General features: G+C 49.0%; 7 protein-coding genes and 1 non-coding gene across 8 annotated transcripts; 4 read left to right on the top strand and 4 right to left on the bottom strand.

Moving 5' to 3' along the window:
• Nucleotides 1–100: 100 nt before the first annotated feature.
• Nucleotides 101–1,252, bottom strand: BKA55DRAFT_133550 (uncharacterized protein). The gene has a single exon (XM_046184852.1). It carries the CDS (start codon nt 897–899, stop codon nt 267–269), a length of 633 nt encoding a protein of 210 aa, XP_046045124.1. The 5' UTR covers nt 900–1,252; the 3' UTR covers nt 101–266.
• Nucleotides 1,253–1,670: 418 nt separating this feature from the next.
• On the bottom strand, nt 1,671–1,762 carry BKA55DRAFT_t256. The gene has a single exon. It is a non-coding gene; the product is annotated as a tRNA-Ala (tRNA).
• Nucleotides 1,763–2,452: 690 nt separating this feature from the next.
• On the top strand, nt 2,453–3,899 carry BKA55DRAFT_741998 (uncharacterized protein). Its single transcript, XM_046201494.1, has 3 exons — nt 2,453–2,567; nt 2,618–3,049; nt 3,285–3,899. The coding sequence occupies exons 1-3, from the start codon at nt 2,537–2,539 to the stop codon at nt 3,854–3,856; spliced, it is 1,035 nt and encodes a 344-aa protein (XP_046045125.1). The 5' UTR covers nt 2,453–2,536; the 3' UTR covers nt 3,857–3,899.
• A 331-nt stretch (nt 3,900–4,230) lies between these two features.
• On the bottom strand, nt 4,231–5,453 carry BKA55DRAFT_578917 (uncharacterized protein). The gene has a single exon (XM_046193778.1). It carries the CDS (start codon nt 5,327–5,329, stop codon nt 4,640–4,642), a length of 690 nt encoding a protein of 229 aa, XP_046045126.1. The 5' UTR covers nt 5,330–5,453; the 3' UTR covers nt 4,231–4,639.
• A 1,217-nt stretch (nt 5,454–6,670) lies between these two features.
• BKA55DRAFT_521544 (uncharacterized protein) lies at nt 6,671–7,774 on the top strand (the record flags this gene model as incomplete). The annotated part of the gene is made up of 3 exons (XM_046188518.1): nt 6,671–6,883; nt 6,935–7,009; nt 7,064–7,774. The coding sequence occupies 3 exons, from the start codon at nt 6,671–6,673 to the stop codon at nt 7,772–7,774; spliced, it is 999 nt and encodes a 332-aa protein (XP_046045127.1).
• Nucleotides 7,775–8,405: 631 nt separating this feature from the next.
• On the top strand, nt 8,406–11,851 carry BKA55DRAFT_133610 (uncharacterized protein). Its single transcript, XM_046184853.1, has 5 exons — nt 8,406–8,602; nt 8,649–9,674; nt 9,722–10,187; nt 10,236–10,540; nt 10,590–11,851. The coding sequence occupies exons 1-5, from the start codon at nt 8,533–8,535 to the stop codon at nt 11,774–11,776; spliced, it is 3,054 nt and encodes a 1,017-aa protein (XP_046045128.1). The 5' UTR covers nt 8,406–8,532; the 3' UTR covers nt 11,777–11,851.
• A 2,073-nt stretch (nt 11,852–13,924) lies between these two features.
• Nucleotides 13,925–17,923, top strand: BKA55DRAFT_521309 (P-loop containing nucleoside triphosphate hydrolase protein; the record flags this gene model as incomplete). Its single annotated transcript, XM_046188501.1, has 3 exons — nt 13,925–14,794; nt 14,843–15,616; nt 15,674–17,923. The coding sequence occupies 3 exons, from the start codon at nt 13,925–13,927 to the stop codon at nt 17,921–17,923; spliced, it is 3,894 nt and encodes a 1,297-aa protein (XP_046045129.1).
• A 280-nt stretch (nt 17,924–18,203) lies between these two features.
• Nucleotides 18,204–20,135, bottom strand: BKA55DRAFT_694623 (uncharacterized protein; the record flags this gene model as incomplete). Its single annotated transcript, XM_046200063.1, has 2 exons — nt 18,204–20,028; nt 20,086–20,135. 2 exons carry the CDS (start codon nt 20,133–20,135, stop codon nt 18,204–18,206), a joined length of 1,875 nt encoding a protein of 624 aa, XP_046045130.1.
• Between the last annotated feature and the right edge of the window lie 2,157 nt (nt 20,136–22,292).

Raw genomic sequence — 22,292 nt, forward strand, 5'->3', positions numbered from 1 at the left:
CGGATAGCGTTGTTTTTCTTGCGTCCTTTGTTGCTTGCTTTGGCGTTTTGCTTACCATGTATTTCACTTCTCGTCATGTTTCTTGGAGGGAAAGTTTTTATCATTTGAAACCTACAATACAAGAAGCCCGAGGCACATACATTGATCCCATGACTCCACGACTCCAACCCCAAGACACAAAGAAAAGTGCTCCGTAGGGGAAACCCTCTAAACCACGCCCATTCATCAGCGCAAAGACCAAAGATACCCAGTCTTGTCTATGCCCATCAATGCCCCGTCCGCATGGCAAAGACGCTCAAGAAAATGCTCCAGCCGAACCCAACACAAACTGCCACCAAAACTCGAGAGCGCACGGGAACCCATAAGAAGTTGCAGATGGCGACTAATGGCCAGATATGCCAGCCAGCTTTGATAAGTGGCCAAAGTCGATTGCGAATTACTTCCAAAACGAGGAAGGGGTGTGAAACACGTGCGATGTTTGTGCAGATGAGAAAGACCGAACCGCTGATGGCAAGACCAATTGTTTGATCAAGAATCAGCTTCGCCAAAACGTTGCGCCAAATGAGATCCGGACTAATGTTGAACCATCTCCTCGTCGTTCCTCTCGTATCATCATCCTTCTTCTCCTCAACCTGCTTAACATCCGTCTGAACCTGAGGCAAGATCTCGTTCGCCCTGATTGCGTGTCCAGTGGGGAAGCAGTCCTCCAGAATGAATTGGATGATATTGCCGACCTGAGAGCCTATGAACCCATAGATGGCAAACTCCAGTACCTGCTGAGCATCAAAAGTCGATACACCTGGTGTTCTGTAGTGAATAATGATCTGGGTGACCAGGTTTGCAGAGACCTTGATAGCTGTTGCCTGAAGGGCGAGGCGGAGATTGAGGGCGCGGACCATGGTGCGATGACCCTGGGGACAAAGAAAGGGGGCTTATTACGTAGTCATGAGAGAGAGAGAGAGAGAGAGGGATAAACGAGTGAATGAAAAGTGAGGCGGGTACAGGGACAAGGCTGATGGTGGTGGATGTTGATGTGTGTACTGGATTGGATCTGGAGAAGAGAGATGACCAAAGATGATTAGTGACAGCCTGGCTTGTGCAAGGTATCCCCCTGAAATTTGACGAATGAGAACAGCTGTCCCTTTTGTGGGTCACGTAGCAATCAATTTCGGCGGGGGCTGAGAATGAAGGGGACTGGTATTATCTTCGTTCCTTGGGGTTGCACGGCATATTTAAGACAAATACTCGATCAATTCGTGCAGCTGAAACATTTGCGCGCTTGGCATCGATAAATTCCATGACAACTTCGTGATTCTGCTTCAGCGGGGTCCAAGGCTGATGGTTGAGAGGGGAACGCCCCGCCAACTGTGAAATGCGCTTAAAATGTCAATTGATAACACATGAATTTGTAGATGAAACGAGCTGACACTATGGAGGTCACTATTCAATCAATCTAAAACAGCAGAAATATTACAAAAAGAAAATAAAGACTAAAACTGTTAACAAACAATATTACAAACTGCCAAGAGCATCTAGCACCCTGGTTATCTCTCTGGCCATCAGTTGATGTCCCGGGTAGGTGGGACAACAGATTGATGCGCAAAGAAACCAGCCACGAACCATCGAAACGCCAAAAAATGTGGATAATAGTGGAATTAAACCACCAACGATGGACGAACAGGGAATCGAACCCTGGACCACTCCCAAATAACGCTCGTGGAGAACATGCTAAGGGAGTATTATACCACTAAACCATTCGCCCGAATGGATGCCCTTGTTTGTCCAACTCACATCTAGATTCCGTTGCTCACACTGGTGGGCCTGGGATCTGCTGCAGGTCCATAGGTAACTAACTTTGTGTTCTACTTGATGATTGACAATATCTCATCAAGACAAGGATAGATCACGACAGCACATAATAAACAACACTTTGTTTTATACGCAGTTTCAGGCCGCATAAACACTCGTCGGTATCCGGTAGATATTCCCAATAACTACGCCAATAATTATGTGCTTCGCCCACGGCACAGGCCCACAGTTGCATAGCTCTAGAGGTGTGTCTCTTACGGCACAAGCACTAGCGATAGGTTATTCCAATTCGTGTCCGAATTCCCACTCTAAAGCAAGAGGATCTGTAAGATGGGTCTAGTGGGGGCATGTGTGGGCGACTTTGCTCCCAGAAAATGAAGTGGCCGAGGGTTATTCACAACTTCATCAACACTGGCAGTAATCTTGAAGTATAGCTTTCACGCACGAAGGCTACATAAGTAAAAAGGATCCAAGTTATCTCTAATTGTAGATAGTGTCTTTTGTAGAGCTCATGGTGTGCTCATAATATGTTGAAATCGACTATTCGTAATGTGCACGTTCCTGAATGCTCTACAGCTGCATCAGTAGACGTCACTGAATTTGGTGGCTGTAGCAAGGCCCACTTCTGTGGTCGAATCTCTGTCGTTTAAATATTTTATCTGTGTATTCCAAAATTCCCCTCCGATCTCTTCCTTCTTCACCTCCATCCCCCAGTGTCCATCTCATCATGGCCACCCATATCAGAGGACAGCGGGTAAGTTCCATCACCCCTTCAACTGATTACATCTTACTAACACGTCTTATTTAGCTGATGCCGGGGGAGAAGTCAATCTTGGATCTCTCTCTGGAAGTGCAGGGAATGATCATCGACTTCACTATTCTTGCTATCCCCCCCTCACCATTCCCTGCGATGCAAAGGCGAAGTACCAACCTATCATTTCTGCTGGTGAACGAAGTCTTCTACCCCTCAAGCTCTCGTACCGCATGATCTACAATGCCATAAAAGAGAAGCGAGATGTTGAAGCTTTCACGATCCCTCAGCGTAAGCTCAGCTGGGGTGACTGGGATACCATGCAAGGCGCTGTCATCTTTCCACCCTCTCATAAGGCTTTCGCCATCGATACCTCCCAATACATGCTGCGAGTCTGGGACATGAAGCTTCCTTACGTTCAAGGCACCATGTTCGCCAACCTTCCTGTCCAGACTCCTCTCTGTCTGGCTCGACAAGCCCCTCCATCAGGTGAACCTCTCTTACGATGAGCGATATGAACCAAACTATCCCGGGGACTCTCTGCAGCTATGGAGGCAGAAGTTCCAGGGCCGAGCCAGTCCTGAGCAACCTCGCACTCTTACACCTTTTGTGCAGTTGTCAAACTAGGACCCCCTTCTCGACGACCTCCGCCTCAGCAAGCTTTTCTATGTCCAAGAGCTCTACATCGTTGCCAAGAAAGTCCCAAGTGACTAGTGGATTCCAGGCTTTTGCTTCGATGAGCGCTTCCGACTGGATGGAGATCCGCCCACCAACGACATTGCTCCTGGACAGCATATCAGTGAGGTCTGGAACAACGGCGCCACCTCCCCTCCTCCCGGCCCGAACGAGTATCATTGCCCTCTCAGCGGCGTGGTAGTGCCTTTTGAGCCTCCCTCTAGGCCCCTGGTTGGCCTATACGGCTACGACAAGACTGAAACGACCCGGGGCGGGTTCTGGGCCGGCTTCCTCTACTTCCAGCAGAGAAAGGAAGTATGGTTCTCGCCTCTTTCCGCCTTCGAGGTCCGTGACGCAATGACTGTCCCGGTTGCCGACAAGTCTGAGCGTAAGCTTTTTGAAGGCACTCATTCCGACTTTGTCGCTCGTGTCTGGATCATTCGCGCCGGCCAGAACCCGCCTCCCACCAAACCCCACCATAGATGGGTCAAGGTCAAGAGCGCTGAGGCTGGAGATCCTCGATACACCGGGGAGATTGAGCTGATGTGGTCGATCGTTGTGGACAGAGTCCATAGACAGACTCAGGGCGAGACTCCTTACGAGCTCCGCGTCCGCGTCTAAGTGGAATTAGAAGGCGGTTTGCTGGAACCGAGCCGCCGTCAAGATGGCTCATTGGAACGATAAAATGGATACAGGTTGGAATGAATCTTTGGTAATGGATGGATCTTGTTGCATATCATCTTGCAAAGAAGAATTGAGACCGTAATAGACTCTCCCAACACAATTTGACCTTTCCGTGACAAGAATGACGAATAATGAATGAATCGAGTCGAGCAAGAGGAGATCCAAAAGAACTGCATGTCCTCGGCTCTCTATTTACAAGACAAAAAACATACAACAGCAGGTATTCGCTGGTCGTCTCCGACCCAACTACTAATCTACCCCTTGCGGGCTTGACTAAGGGAGAGCAGACGGGATCCCGTACTTTACCGCAGGTATGGTCGTATGTGGTTGAAGGTATCGTGAATGGGGGTTAAGTTGATGCCTGGTGTTTGTTTGCTGAAGACGGCGGAGAGGAGGACAAGAAGGTGGGGCCTCACTGGGTAACCAACTACCAAACAGCATCAACACGAAGAAAAGCCTTTTCATGTTCGCCAGGCAAAGCGAGGTTGGAATATACGCTGGAAAAAAGCCAGGATTTTTTGCATACAATCAGTTGATTTGATACACAATCGAGACACTTGCATCTGCCTGGTCTGGCCACGGAAGCTCAACAATCGGTGAGACTTAGCAACGTGAATTTAAAATGAGATTGCCCAAGAACTCTTCAACGGTCACTGAACTCTGATTCTCTTTGCAACTTGCTATTTCAGATATATCAGACTTCTTGCTAGCTGAACCGCTTCACAGGACGATCCACATTGCCATGATACCTCCCAACATTCCACCGACCGAACCCGGCGTCTTCATATTCGAATCGTTACCGGTCTGAGAGGAGCTTGGTGCAGAGCCTGTCTCCGAAGCTGTCTGTTCAGCACTTCCCCTGGCGGTTGTCTTCGAAACCGTGTGTTTGGCGTTACCACCAGTTGAAGTTGCCGACGACGCGTCGTCAGTAGCCGATGCCTCTGCACCATTCAGGTACTTCGAGCTTGCACTCTTGACGCGCGAGTCATAGTCTGAGGCTGAGACAGGAATAGTGGTGTAGCAGCTCATCGACTTGGGTTCCCAAGAACTGCCTGTGCAGATAGGCCATCCTTCACAGGTGCTCAGGTCGAGCTCTCCGCCAATGCAGCAGTAGGCTTTGTTATCAGGGGGGTTGTTCAGAACGCCAGGGCAGTTCTTGTTGTTTTCACCGGTGATGATTGTTGTCTGTGCTAGAATGCCTTGGATCAAGCATGCGAGGCTAATGGAAGAGAGAAGCATGGTGGATTTCGATAAGGTGGTGACAAATGGTGCTTCAATTCGACTCAGGATGGAATGCTTAACGCTGTAAAAGGATCTGAGGATGGCCCAATTTGTCATCCTCAAACTGCGGAAGCCATCGTCATTTATATACGTCTGGGCCCAGGTTTGAGGCTTGTGGCTTGAGGCCATCTTGTCAGCAACGTCCCAATCAGAGGAACCCAGTGTCGTTGCCCCGCATATCGTGGATTTACCTGAACCAAGGAATTCGTATTTACACTTTTAATGATGATTCTCGTTCTAAAATCTTATGATGTAACGCTTTTACTTCGTCCAAGTCAACGCTACAGACGAATTGACATTTTTGGACACCAAGGCTGAGACAAGTCCCGGCATCTGCCAGCCGATATCCCCCCAGCGATGAATCTAGCCATGTTTGGTATTTCAGAGAGATACCCCTGCAATCCTTCAATGGAGCAAACCGTAACAGGGCCAGCTCGGCATGCTCAGAAGGGTAAGTGACAGGTATCGTGACGTAAATGTCTCAAACTCTTGGGGGCTGGTTGATTGTCAAAAGGCCCTGAAGAGTAATAAAGGGTCTTGATTGCCCCGACGTTGTGGTTGTTGATCGACATTGCAACAAGATCTTTACTGGGATGTCGGCACTCCCGGACACCCTACGAGGATTCAGCTGAGAAAACGAAGTGCCAATTGAGATTTGTCAATGGCTGTCTGCCCGTACAGTTCTAGAACCTCCACATCGCCAAGCGAATCCCTCGACAGCTCCACGCGTTCAGAAGCCACTTGCCCCCCAAACTAACTACATCCGTAGCATGGCGTCCCAGCGTCTGGTCGCTTTCCCTACGGGGTATTTCAACACCTTGCCCCCGTCCAACCTTTACCCTTCCTGCAGCCAAGCTTTGTCTTTCACAGCCCTACGAACCCGACTCTGGGGTTTTGGTTTTTGATCTAACCTGTTTTTTCCTCTTGTTTATTAATATCTTTACTCTCTGTTTCATTTTCTACGCGTCTCCACATGACCCGACACGGAAGACGTATAAAACGGTGCGGTACTTGTGTTGAGCGCAAGGTTAAATGCGGTATGTTCGTGTCGAGATTTGAGTGGTTCGATGGAACTGACTATTGATAGATGAGCAGCAACCTTATTGCCAACGGTGTAGAAATGCAGGTCTTACTTGTTCAGGGTATCACAGTCAACTAAAGTTTGTTGATGAAGGGACTCGGTTCTTTTCGGCCACTACTCCTCCATCTCAAGCTGTTTCTAAATCTGCGACATCACAATGCAGTCGTCTCGCCAATAGCAGAGCTTCAACAAAGTGCGCAAGGAACCCTAAACCCCAAATAGTCAGCCTAGTACCGCAGAAGAACACTCTATTCTTCCCCTACACTTTGTCAAAGCTGTCACCAGAAGACTTGCGCCGCGGGCCAGGATTGGGTCCAGGAATACTTTCAGAACTACTGACGGGCCACCACTCTGAACTACATCAATCATGCGTACAGGCATTGGCCGCGATGTACTTTGGAAGAACCAACCGTGATAGAAATGCTTGCGAGCAAGGGCTGCGGCTATACTCTCATGCACTCACTCAGCTCCGGACGGACATCAGCAACTCAAATACCGAAATCGGCACCCTGATGAGTATCATGTGTCTTTGTGTATACGAAAACGTCGTGTTTTCTCAACCGACTGCTTGGCTCCTTCATTATGACGGGCTAGGGAGATTGGTATGTCTCCTCACTTCGGATCTTTGACCCTCTACTCATCTAGACTCCCAGCTGCAAGCACGAGGCCCTAAGCCGTGGAGAACGCCAGCAGAAAGGCAGATACTGCAGGCGGCACGATACTATATTGTGAGTTCTTATCACTGCCGCTAGCAATGGCGAGGAGTTGTTAACTGGATACAGACTCTCTCCGCTGGTCATCAACGCCGCCACTGTTTCCTCGACCAGCCGCAATGGGAGAGCACAAGATGTCTTCCGGAAGGTGAAACTCCAGACAAGATCGATATCCTGTACGACATCTTCGCCCAGCCGCCCGGTATCATTGAGGACTATGACAACATACGCAAAGCAAGTGTTACGGACCCTGCTGCAGTTGAAGTTTTGCGAAACAGGACACAATCACTCATCGACAAATTACATGAATGGTACCGAGGCATGCCATGGGTATGTACCACTGATCCAGCCATGAGAGAAAACAGTGGTATCCCCCTTCCGGATGACCCTATGGAATGCGTCGCTCTTGCAATCAGTTACGCCATGCTGTTATGTCTTGTCCAACCTTGCGAATACTTGGGTATTCCACTCTTTCCGGAGGACAGTGGAGAGGCGACAAGCAACATCGATCAAAACTCAAGAAACAAGTTCTTGGCCCTGGAGATCTGTCGCTTCGCAAACTGGGCACTTCGCGGTGAATGCTCCGCCAGCTACGCTCTGTTATTGGTATATCCGCTTCAAATAGCGTGGTTCTGCGTGCAGAATAGCGAAGAGGATCTCCGCAATGTCAGGGTCATAATGAACTCGGTTGTTGCGGATTCATATGGATTTGAGTTGGGGAGGATGAGGCATTGGGATGAGACTAGCCTGGATCAAGGCCGATATGGCTTTTTGTATTAATGATGATGGTATTGATGAAGAGATGAAGAAATACCCTTTGAAACATTGTGATGATAAGAAATGCGAAGATTGTTGCGTATTGCTCCGCTGAGCTGATACAATTATCCGCCAGGCATGGCTCTGGGATTGAGTCGATTGCTCAAATGGCGCACTTGGATATCTAAGCGCCTTTGCCATATCGACACCAATTGATTGGTTCCAGGAAACTTGAGATTTCAAATCATGCGGCTCTGCTGATTGCCCCCAAACAATATCGACGTATGTGGCTGTATCCCCAAACCTGGCATGACCCCTGTCATGTCGTCAATCTGCTTCCCCCCTTTGCGTGGCGATGCACAACACAGCAACTGCTCAGCCCTAGGCTACACCACACCAGAAAAAAAGATCAACAAAAGCAGACCATCTCGTTCGGAAATATGGCAGGCTTAGCCCCCCAGCCAAGGCAACTCCGTCGGGAGCGGAGGTCCGCAACTGATTATCCAGCGTGTTTGACTGGTTTCACTAACTTCAAGATCCACTGATCCTTCAAGGCTGATATGCAGCCTTGCTTACGCCCAGCTATCTTATACACTTTTGGAAATCGCGCTTATGGCCCGAAAGAGTCCAATGGAGCGCCCATGTCGATGTAAGCAGGCGTTTCCCCGCCCAATTTAATTTCACTACCAATTTCTCTCTTTTTGGCTGACCTGGCGTTATTATAATAACTTTATTCCCTTCTTCTCAGATGCAGGCGCGCGCGTAGACGCTGATTTACGAAAATGTCGGAAAAGAGACCTATTAAGCGACTTGTGGTGTTAGTAGATGGAGTTGAAGCTCGGGAAACCAAGAGTGAGTATTTATCTTGGCGTCAAGGATTGTTGCTCATTGATGACAGAGGAGACGAACCCTTCAACGATTCAAAGGATCAACCAATTGGTACACAATGGGCTGGTTGAGTCGAATGGAGTTTCTGTTGCACAGATTCCCAAGTATTATGTTGCACCTAGCAGTGTTGTCAAGTTGAGCGACAGGTTCCGATCACGGAGCACTACAACTGATGACTCGACAAACCTCATCAAGACCATTGTCAAGGATGTCTGTCTTACACTTGAGCGGCCAGAAGATGAGCTCTGGTTATACGGATCTGGACACGGGGCCTTCATCGCTCGCGCAGTTGCTGGCATCGTGCATCGAATGGGCTTACCAAGAACGCAGGCCTTCGATGAGCTGTTTGATACGGCTCTTGGCCTGATCAAGGCTCAACTTGAGGATGATTTCAAGCGAGGACCTCAGCTACTGCAGAAGATCAAAAGTGAAGCGCAAGAGCCTCCCCGGATACCGTTTGTTGGTCTTTTCGACACCATCATTCATAACTCAAAGACATCTTACGACATCTCATTCAACCCTTCTATCGAAACTCTTCGCCACGCGCTGGCTATCAACGACAACAGATCGAACAAGACACCAGAAGTGGTTAATATTCCAGACGACGCAGACATGACACATCGTTCACTTATTCAAGCATGGTTCTTAGGCACTCATGAAGATATGATTGGTGGTACAGCCCACGACGGCCTTTCACTCTATCCGCTCCAGTGGATGGTTTTGGAGAGTATATACTCTGGTCTGCGTGTTAACAACATGGGCGATTCAAAAGCCAGCGATAATCCCATGGCTCTGATCTTCCCTCAGTACGCTGGCAACCTCCCGCCCCTGGACGGATCGGAAGAGATTGAATGGCGCATTCAATACACCAACGGACTTCGGACAAGCATGTTCGACCTCCAGAGCACGCATGCAAAGAAACCGGCAGCCGGTGTTGAGATTCACTCTATCAAACTTGATACGGATTGCTACAAACATGCAGCAAACCGGAAAGTCTTTGCTGCAGATGGAAGCTTGAAAGGATGGTGTGACGTTGGTAAGTGGAATCTTTTTGTCAGTTTGGCCATTGCTAACAAACTCTAGGACCGTATGGAAACATGATACACCCCTCACTATTCTGCATTCTCGATAGATACCCCCGATACAACGACCTGAAGAATTTCCAACTGCTCAAGAAACCAATCTCCGACTTCCAAGACTCGTATCTCGTTGCTGAGGAAAACGGGCTAGCTCCATGGCTTCAGGACATGCAGCTTGAGGCAAGTGGCGTCAAAGCCTTCCGAATCCTTGTTTGTGGCAAGACTGGAGTCGGCAAATCGACATTGATCAACAAAGTGTTTGGTGTTGAGATGACCGACGAGTCTCTTTCGTATGATCAGGGCGTTCATGACATTAACGTTGCGTTCGAGTCACCCAAGCATCCGGGACTCTTGATTCATGACTCAAGGGGTTGGCAGGCTGGTAGTGACACTGAGCTTGAGTTGATCGCGAAGTTCCTTCGGCACAGAGCTTTTCAGGAAGACCCCGCCGAAGCTCTTCACGTCATTTGGTGAGTTATTTACCATTTTCAAGCAACACTAAGCTAACGCGATTTCAGGTTCTGTGTTGACGCCGACGTTGCACGTATTGAAGAAGCCGACAAGCGAACCTTTGCCACCATCGCCCAATACTCCCACCAAGTCCCCGTTTTCGTTGTTGGAACAAAGAAGGATAAACTCACGGGCTATCGCAAGATGCAGTACCTAGAGGAACTCATGGAGAAAACAGATGATTACAAAGAAGCCAAGCGGCTCGCTGAAGAGAAAGCCAATGCTGTTGCCGAGGAACAGTTCGCTGAGCTGAGAAATCAGCTCTCGCAGATCGAGCACTACAAAGCCGATGGCTTCTGCTGTCTCTCAAAGAGTAAGTAACATCCAGTTGTAGAATGACAAGTGGACGCTAACTGTAACAGATGATGACGCCGGAGTAAAAGACCTCCTCTCCCAAACCCTCGGCCTCATCGTCGACGAACGCGTACGTCTCTTTTGTGTTGCCGCTCAAGTCGTTGATGTTGAACAGAAGATCAACTCAGCGATAACAGAGTGCATGAGACTAGGGACACACGCAATCCGCACCGCCGCCGTTCCCCTCCCCTGCACAGGCTTGGTCGGAACACCTACCGTCTCACGGCTCATCTGCGAGCATGTACTCCAATGCTTCGGTTTCCCCAAAGCTGCGCCAGCAGAGATCGAGCAGATCATGTCAGATATCGTCATGAGCAACTTTAAACAGTACCTTAGAGTTTCTCTGTCGCAATTTGCGGCTGTTAGTGCTATTTCGGTGGGTGTTGCGGTGCCGACTCTGGGAATTGGTATCATTGTTGGTGCTGCGGGTTGTCTGTTGGGACTTCCTCCTACCGCGAGGATGTTGCTCAAGTGCTCGTGCGATATGATTCTCATTCTCGAGCGGTCGTTTCGATATGATGGAAAGTATGTTTCTATCAAGCAGATCGAAGATGCAGCGAAGTACTACTCGAAAACGACAATCACGACGTTCAATGGAAAGGAGAAGCGGTTGCAACAGCAAGTCCACGATGAACTGGACCAGCTCATTCCACTGAAGAAGGTCAACATTGGCTTCAAGTTCAACAAATTGAGATCATCTATTGAAGAGATTATCTATAGCAATCGTTTTGGCAATCCTCCAGACTACACTTCTCTGCGAAGCCCTTCCAGCGTAGGTCTGGACTTACAGCCAGGAGGACCTGTCGAGATGGATGCCGCGCCTACCATCTCAGAGTTGCCTGGCGATGAAGTCGACTACTCGCAGTTATCGAAGTCAGACGAGAAGTCTGATGAGAAGCTACCAGTTCTCGAGCTTGACTCAACTGAAGTCGGCGCAAAAGAAGGACATCTTTCAATGACATCGAATATTTCGGGAACAACCGCCCAGACTGGTCCTTCGCTTGCAAATAAACTTGTCGAGCTTCACGTTCAGCCGCCTGAACTCGAGGGCAATGCGCCGGGTGAAGCGAGACAAGACTCGTTAGAAGTACCCCCGCCGGCGACAAGAAGTAAATCCGACTCCTCTGGGTCTCGATGGTCGAATAAGCTGTCATCGTGGAAGTTGAGTCGGAAGTCGAAGACGCTAAAACAATGAGTGAGTGGAGGATCTGGTTTCTGCTGTTCGTTTTGATTTTGTTGGAGATACCATAATGTCGGATCATCGTAGAACTGTCATTTCTGTTGAGTCCTCATGTCTGCCTGTGCTTTTTGTAATGTATCAAGAGAGAGATTTTATAAACCGACTCACATTGTCATGATAACATTAATTGAGCGTTGTGTCAGGTTGACTTTTTGTGTATGGCTCTCTGTATGACATTTGAAGTTTGTGTTATGCTTGATTCGGCACAAACTGTTGCCTGGCCCCCTAAAGGAGTAGCAAACAGCCCTCCCAGGCTTCCAATATCCACCAATGACGGTGGCACAAAGCTTCCCCTCCCTCAGTCGCCGTGTAACCATGTGCTCCACCTTTACAACCCGCTCAGAGAGTACGAAATTTATCATTTCAAAGTGCCTGTGGCGAATGAGCGAAGCTAGACTTCTACCGATCTTGCGCATTTGCGCATAACTTACTTTCGCCAAGCAACTACTGGTCACCAACGTGGAGACAGGGATAGCAACCCCCTTGGCCCCTCTTCGGGCGCATTTGCGCAATCACAAGATACTAGGCTTCCGCAAGGGCCTTTGTAAGTACTCGAAAACGCCCAAGGCAGAATCCGTACTTCATGACATCTCAGGGATCGTGGATACGTTGGCAAGTGCTGCACGTCACGCTGAGTCCCCTGTGCATGAGGTATGAAGGCAGGTGGACATTCTCAAGATCATTCAGCTAACCTGTTACTATTCCGAGACTCAGACACCGCGATGTACGATACTGCCAAGTTCACTGAACGTGCTCGTGCTCGGGCTTAAACTGCTCTTTCAGAAACGACCCCCTAACTGAGGGCTGTTGGATCTACCGCTTCAGCTCACCACAGTTAAGGCGAGGAATTAACCGAGTTCCTCTTTCCTATAACGCGTCAGACGTCTCGAAACTACCGGTGATCTACCAACAGCGCTACTACACGAACTACGGACCAAGGTCTCCTATAACCTTGTTTTGTTCAACCGACCTTCTCACGAGGCAGATAGCGTCCTTCATCTGCCGCCATGCCCTTTCTCCCGCTGTTTTCCTTGAAAGGATCAGATCGCTCTGTTGTTGAAACGGCTGTCCAGGTGCGGGAGTTGACCGCGGCCCAAATATCTCATCATGAAGAGGTCACTGCCCAGCAGTTGGTGTAGAGTCCACCAAGCAAGAGACAAGTCCAGACGCGACTGTCTAAGGATGCAGCTGTGACGCTACTCCCTACCCCGACGGGAAGACAATAAGCCACAGTTCCACCAAAGCACACCAATGTTGCACCGTACCAGGGTATCTCGGTTAGGAAAGCTCTTCAAGCGGCGGCAAGACTTCGTGCCCAAAGTTCTCGAAGATACTCGATGAATTATTCAGTACCTTCCCAGAAGAACTCCTGCTGATCACCTCAAGAAATGCAACCGTATAAATCAGCGATCTTAAAAATACAGCCCCCTTTCTCCTAACTCAGTCCCAAAACTCGGTGATTTCTTGTTTGAGTTAATCGCCACTCAGGATTGTTTCTCAACAGCCAAACCATACTAAGCTCTGGGATTGAATTAGGACTTTAGACCTTAATTGGGGTCTAAACACCGTCTCACGATTTCTTTCGTCTCCTGATAACCCTAACATCCACCCGCTTACAGATGACATGAAATTTGCTGATCCTAGCCACGACTCAATAGTGATGGCCAGCTGCGTCGTAAAAGGAATCACATATCGGGAAGTTTACGGGTTCAGTTTCGGGGAGCTATTGACCCCGAGATGCCTGAATTATGTGAAACGTCAAACTGAGGATCACTCCCAAGAATTAGTTTGGTACGAGTTATACGGACCCACTTCAACCGTTGCGAGAAAAAGGTGGAGCTCGTAAACGTCCCAAAAAGGAAATCATCTTTTACGAGCATGCGCAGAACTCAACGAGACAGGGGTTCTTCGAGACGAGATGTGCCACATAAGATATTACGGGCTGACGGAGGATGACTCGAGATTTCTGCGTTAGTTTCTGTTCCATCTTATTCTTATCTTCAACTTTATTTTATTTCTTCTCAGCCCTGCACTTGCAATTGACGCCTTTCTTTCCAAGTCTATCCTTTATCAACTCTTTTTACAACACCCCCTTCCTCCATCATGGCCGCCGACGCCAAACCCCCCAACGACGCCGAGCACGATGACGAAAAGTCCCCTTCCACGACTCAAGATACCCAACGACCCCAAAGAACGCCAAAGGTTGCCGACTACATTCGAGTCTTCAGCTACGCTACAAAATGGGACTTCTTCATCTACGCCCTTGCCTCTTTCGCATCCATTGGCGCTGGAATAACCATGCCTCTGATGAACATCATCTTCGGCCAACTCGTCAATCAGTTCACAGACTACTTCAGAGATACGTCTAGTTTTCCGACCGATAGATTTCAAGAGATCCTCAACCGACAAGCGCTTTACATCATGGCCCTGTTCTTGGGACGATGGGGACTCAACACTATCAACAAATACTGTTTCCGAATGATTGGAATCCGACTATCGTCCGCCATTCGTCTTCATTACCTTCAATCTCTCTTTTCACAGTCTATTCATGTCATCGACTCGATGCCTGCCGGCGCACCTGCTACTGCAATCACTGCGACGTCTAATACCCTTCAAGTCGGTATCTCGGAGCGACTGGGCACGTTCTTGGAGTTCAACGGCACCATCTGGGCAGCTATCATTGTCGCGTTCGTATGGAGTTGGGACATTACCTTGGTCACTGCATCCTTGATCCTTTACATGGTCGTCATTCTCTCCATCTCCATGCCAATTCTCGTCAAGGGCCAAACCGCGACTGGCCAGGCAGACGCTCAAGGTACCGCTATTGCCAGCGAAGCACTCCAAGGTATCCGACTGGTCACTGCCTTTGGTGCCCAGTCTCGTGTGATGGCTAGATACAGAGTATGGGTCGAAAAGGCAATTGAGGAAGGCCAAAAGATGGCGCCTTTCATGGGCCTGCATCTTGGCATGATCGTACGTCTGCAAGTGCCCCTTGGTAACCTGATGCTAACTGTTTCCTAGTTCTTTGGAGTATTCGGCACTTTCGGTCTTGCCTTCTGGTATGGGACTCGAAGATACATCGCCGGCGCCATTGACAGTCCCGGAGTCATCGTCATTGTCCTCATGTCTGTCATGTTGATCCTCACCTCTCTCGAACGCATCGCCACTCCTCTCATGGCTGTCAGCAAAGCCATGGTCGCTGCATGCGAGTTCTTCACTGTCATCGATGCTCCCATCCCTTCCTCTGGGTCGCTCAAGCCTGACATTACCTCTTGCGACATTGTCTTTGGCGATGTGACCTTCGAGTATCCCAGCCGCCCTGGAGTTCGTATCTTAGACGGACTGAGCTTCTCCATTCGCTCTGGACAGAACACAGCGATAGTCGGCCCCTCAGGCTCAGGGAAGAGCACCATCGTTGGTTTACTCGAGCGTTGGTACTCATTGAGGGAACACCACGTACTGCCTCAAGTCGTTGAACCCAAGCCTCAGACGAAGGCTAGCGAGGAGACCGAAGATGCGTCTGAGGATGAGCCCCCTGTAGTCAACCCTACCCTGGCTGGCTCAGTTTCCATTGGCGGGAACAACCTCGAAGACCTTGACCTCAAATGGTGGCGTTCAAATATTGGTTTGGTGCAACAGGAACCCTTTCTCTTCAATGATACAATCTTCAACAACGTTGCGCACGGCCTTATCGGTTCTGAATGGCAAGATCAGCCAGAAGAAAAGAAGCGCCAGATGGTTCGAGATGCCTGCCAAGAATCTTATGCAGATGAGTTCATCAGCCGTCTACCTGATGTAAGTTTCTCAATCTCCTCACCTTCGCAGACATTCCCATCTAACCAATGTTTATAGGGCTACGATACGCGTGTCGGCGACGGCGGCGCAAAGCTGTCGGGCGGCCAGAAACAACGCCTAGCAATCGCGAGAAGCATCATCAAGAAGCCCAACATCATCATCCTCGACGAAGCCACCAGTGCCATTGATGCGAAAAGCGAGAAGATCGTCCAAGCTGCACTCGATAGGGCCACGCATAACCGTACGACCATCACCATCGCACATCGACTATCCACCATCAAGAAGGCCGACAACATCATCGTGCTGCAGAGCGGAAAGGCGGTTGAGCAAGGCACTCATGCGGATCTTATGACAAAGACTCATGGAGTCTATGCTTCTCTCGTCAGGGCGCAGGCTCTCAAGGTTGCTGATGATCAAGAAGAGAAGGGCGCTCTTGTGTCAGATGATGAGTCGCACAAACACCATCCTGATGCCAAACTTGCCGACGTCACTACAACTTCTACCCAAGAAGAAGCCCCCAAGAAGCCTCGAGGTCTCTTCAAGAGTTTCGGAAAGCTACTATACGAACGAAGACAAAAGTGGCCCAACTTCCTTGGTATTCTCCTCTCGTCTATGGCCGTCGCAGCTGGAACACCTGTCCAAGCTTGGCTCTTTGCGAAGGCCCTCGGGGTCTTTCTTCTTCAAGGCAGTGACCTGAAGAGTGAGAGCCAATTTTGGGGCTTCATGTGGTTTGCCCTTGCCGGAGGGGTTGGTCTTGCGTATCTTTGCGAGGGCTGGATTGGTCTGCGAGTTCAGTACTACGTCAGCGGAGTGTATAAGTCTCAGTACCTCAATGACATGTTGTATCAACAACTATCCTTCTTCGATCAGGAGGACAACTCTCACGGGTCTCTGAGCTCTCGCGTCTCAAGCGACGCAAAGCAGCTGGAGGAACTTCTCGGTATCAACCTCGCACTCATGCTCTCCGCCATCTTTAACATCACTGGTTGTGTCATCATCTCACTCGTCTTCGGTTGGAAGCTCGGCTTGATCTCTATGTCTGTTGCCTTGCCACTCATGATTGCGGGCGGATGCTGGAAGTACAAGCATGAAGTTCACTTCGACAAGATGAACGCGGCGGTCTTCCAAGAAAGCTCCGCATTCGCGACCGAAGCCATTGAGGCTATCAGAACAGTCTCTTCGCTGACCATGGAGGACTCGATCAACAGTCGGTACCGCGATCTCTTGGATGGACATGTGAAGGCAGCGAACCGAAAGGCACAGTGGACATCAGCGATCTTTGGCTTTGCAGACAGTGTCGGTCTCGGATGTCAGGCTTTGCTGTTCTGGTACGGCGGTGGTCTCCTAATTAGCGGAGAATACTCAATGGAGGCGTTCTTTGTCTGCTTCATGGCTGTCATCCAAGGAGCTGAAGCTGGCAGCCAAGGATTCGGATTGGCGCCAAGCGCTGCACAAGTGACTGCTTCCGCGAACCGCATTCTCGACGTGCGGCAGTCTGTTCATCCCGATCGACAGACACATGGCAAGGATGGAGAGGGTATCAAGGACACTGAAGGCGGAGTCAAGATCGAGTTGCGTGACGTCTCCTTCAGATACCCCACGAGAGACGTTCCCGTCTTTGACAGACTCAACCTCACTATTGAGAAGGGCCAATACGCCGCTTTTGTCGGGGCATCGGGCTGTGGCAAGACAACTGTCATCTCGCTTCTCGAGCGTTTCTATGACTTGGAACCTAGCAATGGTGCAATTCTGTGCAATGGCCAAGACATTAAAGACACGAATGTCTACGATTACCGTCAAGTCCTGTCTCTCGTGTCTCAAGAACCCGCCATGTTTAGAGGATCCATTCGCGACAATATTCTCTTCGGAGTCGACAATCCAGAATCTGTGACCGACGACAGGATCCACGAAGTCTGCCGCGATGCCTTCATCCACGACTTCATCGTCTCACTTCCCGAAGGCTACAACACAGACATGGGTCACAAAGGAATATCCATGTCAGGAGGACAGAAGCAAAGAATTGCAATTGCCCGCGCATTGATCCGAGATCCGAAGATTCTTCTTCTCGACGAAGCGACATCAGCCCTTGACTCGGAGTCTGAGAAGGTCGTTGCAGCTGCGATCGACACAGCTCGCAGCGGACGAACCGTTATCTCTGTAGCTCACCGACTTTCGACGATTCAGAATGCAGATGTTATATTTGTGTTTGATGACGGAAAGGTCGTTGAGAAGGGTTCACATACCGAACTCGTCAACAAACAGGGCATCTACTGGGAAATGGTGCAGAACCAAGCTCTAGACCAATAGCTTTTTTCCTTTCTTTCCCCATTCTCTGCTTCATTTTCTGTCTTTATCATTAATTCTCTGTAAACTTCTCTTCTCACATACAGCGTGTTGTGCTTGTTTCTTCTTTCTCCACTAGACTTCATTTGCAGGATCATTGCCTTCGCATAAATCGAGGTTTCTTGTAAACATAGCTCGAAGAACTAGATGTTCATAGTATACATAGCTTATACAGGTCTCTCCACTAATTACATCGCATGAGGCCAGCCTCTCGTTTTCCGTGGCCTGCTTTGAAGTTTCTCTGTCATTCCACCAACTCAGGCCAGAGGGTAATTACATCTCCCAGTAGCGGTCTGCCAGCTGCTGAAGGCGGTCTTCTCTTCCACTCGATAGCATCAAGCTCTCCCTTCACTACGGCCGTCTCCTCCACAAGCTGCCACTCGCCCGTAGTCTCATCCTTATCCAAATAGCACCAAATAACCCGGTCACCGCCTTCTTCAAACAGATATTCCCTGCGTAGTAGCCTATGCCACTGCTCTACGGCCGTGCCCTCGGATGCATTTATCCGCTCCACGATCTTGTTTCTGTGCGCTAGTAGGTACAGCGAGCGGGCGTTCCAGATCCCGTCTTGGCCAGGGTAGTCTTTCAGCAACCATGTAGCTTCGTCGCGAAGAAGCGCGTCGCGACAGAATAATGCGATGAGGAATAAATGTGATGCCATATTGCATTGTAAAGAGAGCTGTTGTGCCGGGTTCTTTAAGTCCCGTTTCGCAATGCGGATACTTATCTCGGCTAGAGAGAGGAACTCGCGAAACAGGGGGGTCTTGGCTTGGATTGGTTCTACATCGTAGAAATGCGTGAGATCATCGAACGTGCATGTACCAAGGTAATGCAAGCGAAGATGAATAGCTCTGATGTAGTCCGTTGATTTCGCATCCGACATAATTGCACGGTTGAAAAGGGGCATGAAAGCAGCTTCGAGAGCCTTTAACTCCTTCGTAGAAGCTTCACATATTTCCTTGATGCGTGGATCAGCTGTGATTTCCTTCCAAACTTTGGAAATAATATCAGGATCCGATGAGACCAAAACGCCGGTGTTCTGAACAGCTTCCATAAGTAGAGGAACGACAGCAAGTTTGGCGTTCCGACCAGTCAGCCAATATTTCTCAAAGTCGTCCAGGTTGTCAAGAACAGGCGGTAGCTCTTCAGTCGGCGGGTAATCTCGAGGTATTTGGTTAACCAAAGACATGAAAGACTCGACTGTCTGCTTCTTGGCGCGTAGACCTCTGGTGAAGTTTGGTACTGCGGGACTGCGACCGATATTTCCGCGTAGTATAAGTCTTGTTTGTGGTAGTAGTTGGGAGAAGATATCTGCGACCACTGCGATGAGTGGTTTTGGATTCGGGGCCACTGATGACATCAAAGAAGAATCTGGATCGGTCAAGAGCGCAAGCAACATTGCCAGCCCATGGTTGATGTGATCCAGCGCAGCTTTCCTGTTCCCTCGTAAGGTCTCAAAACAGAGAAATAGGACTGAAAGAAACACGGCGTCTAGTATCGAAGCCTGCTGGCTCTGTAGTTTCAGCGCATGACAGTAGTGCGACACCGCATTCAAATAGTCCGGATCCTCCTGCGCGGCTTCATTGTCTGCCGACAGCAACGAACCAAGTGAATCATATTTCGACTTAGTAAGCCATTTGCTCAATGCGCCGATCGCTATCGCAGCATGCCGTACAATATCGTTGGTACGTGCCACTTGGGGTAATGTCATAGACCATAAATCACTGTTGAACCCAGCAGAGATCCACGGACTCTGCACAACTTGCACAAACTCATCAAAATAAAGAACACTCTGGGCGTCTCGAAAGTCGAGAGAATCTTGAACAAGATGAAGTTGAGTCCTCGGGGGGGCTGCCCAGGTAATTTGTTTCGAGTCCCATTGAAATTGACCTGGCCCCTTGTTCCGCTTTCTATCCGGGATGGCGTAACCTTCACATTGCCGATTGTTCCTCACACAATTTCGACACTGAGGTTTTGCTTCATCACATTTGACATGGCGTTTTTTGCAGGTGACACAGCCAGTTCTGACTTTGCTTGCACTCGTGCGAGTTAGCTTTGGCCTGAAGGATCTAGATCAATTGTCAGCTTGTTGGCACAGTTCAAAGAGTTGGCAACTGTGTTCTTACGTTGAAGAAAGTTCAAAAGATATGGGAAGCCGATCTGTCATAGGATCCATGGCTGTCTGGTGGAGAGATGAGGTGCATTGAAGATAGCCATGCTGACATGTTGGTATTGCATTTCGCGGGGTCCGGCTAAAGCCCGAAGCGCGCCGATTATTATTCCGCGATGCCGTTGGTTGTTGGTTGTTGGTCGTCATGGATGCTTGGCATTCCTGGGCTTGGTATTGAAACGGTGTACTTTTGCGTCATTTTTATTAGGAGACGAAGATTCATTCGGCTTCAGAATCTAAGAAATCAACCAAAAACCCCTTGAAACGGTTCAGCGATATCGCGAAAGGGACGGCGGGTCCAAGACCTGTAGTGGTGTTTGCGGCTCTACATGACGTGCAAATAATGCGACAAATTTCGACCAATGGAGCCCAGAGTCGAAATTTCAATGCCTTACTTTGAGAAGCGCAGTCTTATTGTATTAAGTTAGTCAGAAGAATTATTTTCATCGATATGAAGTTGAACTTGGCTACTTACCTCCAAGATCCATCGTCTTCAGCCAGCTCCAGCTCTTAGCCAAGGTTGCGTTTTGCGAGACATTTATAGAATGAGAAAATGCTAGCGTCGTTACTAGAAACAGTGTCACTCTGATTTCATCCAGTATCGAGAGGAAGATAAGTAAGAAGAATCTCCCGAGTGTCGCTTGACAAGCTTACAATAACTGACTTCCTATGACCTACGGAGTAGTCTTTGTGCATGTGCTCATGTGAGCATCGAGCTCATCTCTCTAGAATTACTGTTGGGTGGCCATGTACTCTAGCATCTAAAGGAAACGAAGCAGCCTCGCAGACCTCCTTCTGAATATTGCTGGAAGGAATTGGTTACAAGCAAAACCGCACAATCAGCTTATGCTCAGGGGAGGGAGAAACAAGGATACTGCCGATATGGCCACGATCTACCAGGTTTTGTGAGCATAGCTTTCTATCGCTCACAAGATAACAATTCATGACAACATGATCAGTTGTTCACAGGTGATGTCGTTGTCGCAATCACCTTCGTCATGGAAATATGAGAGTTCAGAACAGCTTCAAGTTGAACCAGAAGAATCACCACGTGCGTATAAAGTTTACAAATCAGAACCCAATCTCATCCCATGATACGTAATTCTTATTAGCAAGGTGCAGCAACTCTTTGAACTCTAATAATACTATTATTTCGCAGGCTACATGTAAAGTTAGTGACCAACAACAGTTTTCGGACTCCGCGGGGTGTTCATTCGTCACCATGGGTGTTGGTCCCTACCGTCAAACGACCTACCCTATTCTGGGTACACGAAAATCATGTAGAAGCTCCCAGTTTGGACGTTATGGGGTGGTTCGTTACAGGTGAGCTTTCGAAATGTCTGGCTTTAGCATTGAATCCTTAATCTTACGATATAATTTCTCGAATAAGCATTAGGATGACATACTCGATGGCGTTTCATTTGATGAAAGATGCATGTTTCGTGGCTGTGAGTGGGTTTTTGCAGCTGATGTAATTCTTGTAGTGGGTTTCCCGCATCCTTCGGGCCCCTAGCTCGAGGCTCTACCCTGTTTCGCATTGAATCCTCCGGCTATCAGATTGGTAGCGAATCGTGATCAACTTTTAGCATCAAATCCTTCTGTTGGGGGCCAAAGTGACGGCCGCGGACTCCCGAAAATCGACGTTTTGGGCAGTGGCGTAATTAACCAGGCTAAATGGTCTTGGATTGACGTGCAAGAAATTATGGTAGTCCCCGTCATAACACGTGCGAAGCTGAATCACAAATTCACAATTACAATTAACAGGAATGACTTCACTTCCAAGAAATAGGGCTGAAGAGGGTGGCAGAGTCGGTCCAGCCAAGGCAGAATGACTGCTCTTCTAGACTTTTCCTCCCCCTTTGAGGATCAGTCACACATGCCAATCAAAAGCAGGACATCAGCCTGGACCAAGCCCCTCCAAATTTAACACGCGACTAACCCGGTTGTTTTCCCTGCACAAGGGGGCACAGATCAGCAGGATTTGATCCACGTTGATTGGCGACAAATGGGGCTGTGTTTTGGAGTTACTGGCTGGCCCGTAAAACCACAGATGCACAGGACACAAACAGTATGCCTCGTACTACCTACCAACATTCAATTCGGCGCATACCTGTTATGGCCACTCAATGTCTGCTGTAAATGTCGCAAATGCATGATTTTGTT

Source organism: Fusarium redolens (assembly GCF_020744475.1).
Source record: "Fusarium redolens strain MPI-CAGE-AT-0023 chromosome Unknown BKA55scaffold_16, whole genome shotgun sequence".
Classification (NCBI taxonomy): Eukaryota; Fungi; Ascomycota; class Sordariomycetes; order Hypocreales; family Nectriaceae; genus Fusarium; species Fusarium redolens.

Bases quoted from the DNA above. Each gene is read 5' to 3' on its own strand.
- BKA55DRAFT_578917 (XM_046193778.1), bottom strand. From the start codon at position 5,329: ATGGCCTCAAGCCACAAGCCTCAAACCTGGGCCCAGACGTATATAAAT.
- BKA55DRAFT_133610 (XM_046184853.1), top strand. From the start codon at position 8,533: ATGTCGGAAAAGAGACCTATTAAGCGACTTGTGGTGTTAGTAGATGGA. The intron at 8,603-8,648 runs GTGAGTATTTAT...CATTGATGACAG, and splicing joins TGAAGCTCGGGAAACCAAGA to AGGAGACGAACCCTTCAACG. The intron at 10,188-10,235 runs GTGAGTTATTTA...ACGCGATTTCAG, and splicing joins GAAGCTCTTCACGTCATTTG to GTTCTGTGTTGACGCCGACG.
- BKA55DRAFT_133550 (XM_046184852.1), bottom strand. From the start codon at position 899: ATGGTCCGCGCCCTCAATCTCCGCCTCGCCCTTCAGGCAACAGCTATC.
- BKA55DRAFT_741998 (XM_046201494.1), top strand. From the start codon at position 2,537: ATGGCCACCCATATCAGAGGACAGCGGGTAA. The intron at 2,568-2,617 runs GTTCCATCACCC...CGTCTTATTTAG, and splicing joins TATCAGAGGACAGCGGGTAA to CTGATGCCGGGGGAGAAGTC. The intron at 3,050-3,284 runs GTGAACCTCTCT...AGTGGATTCCAG, and splicing joins TCGACAAGCCCCTCCATCAG to GCTTTTGCTTCGATGAGCGC.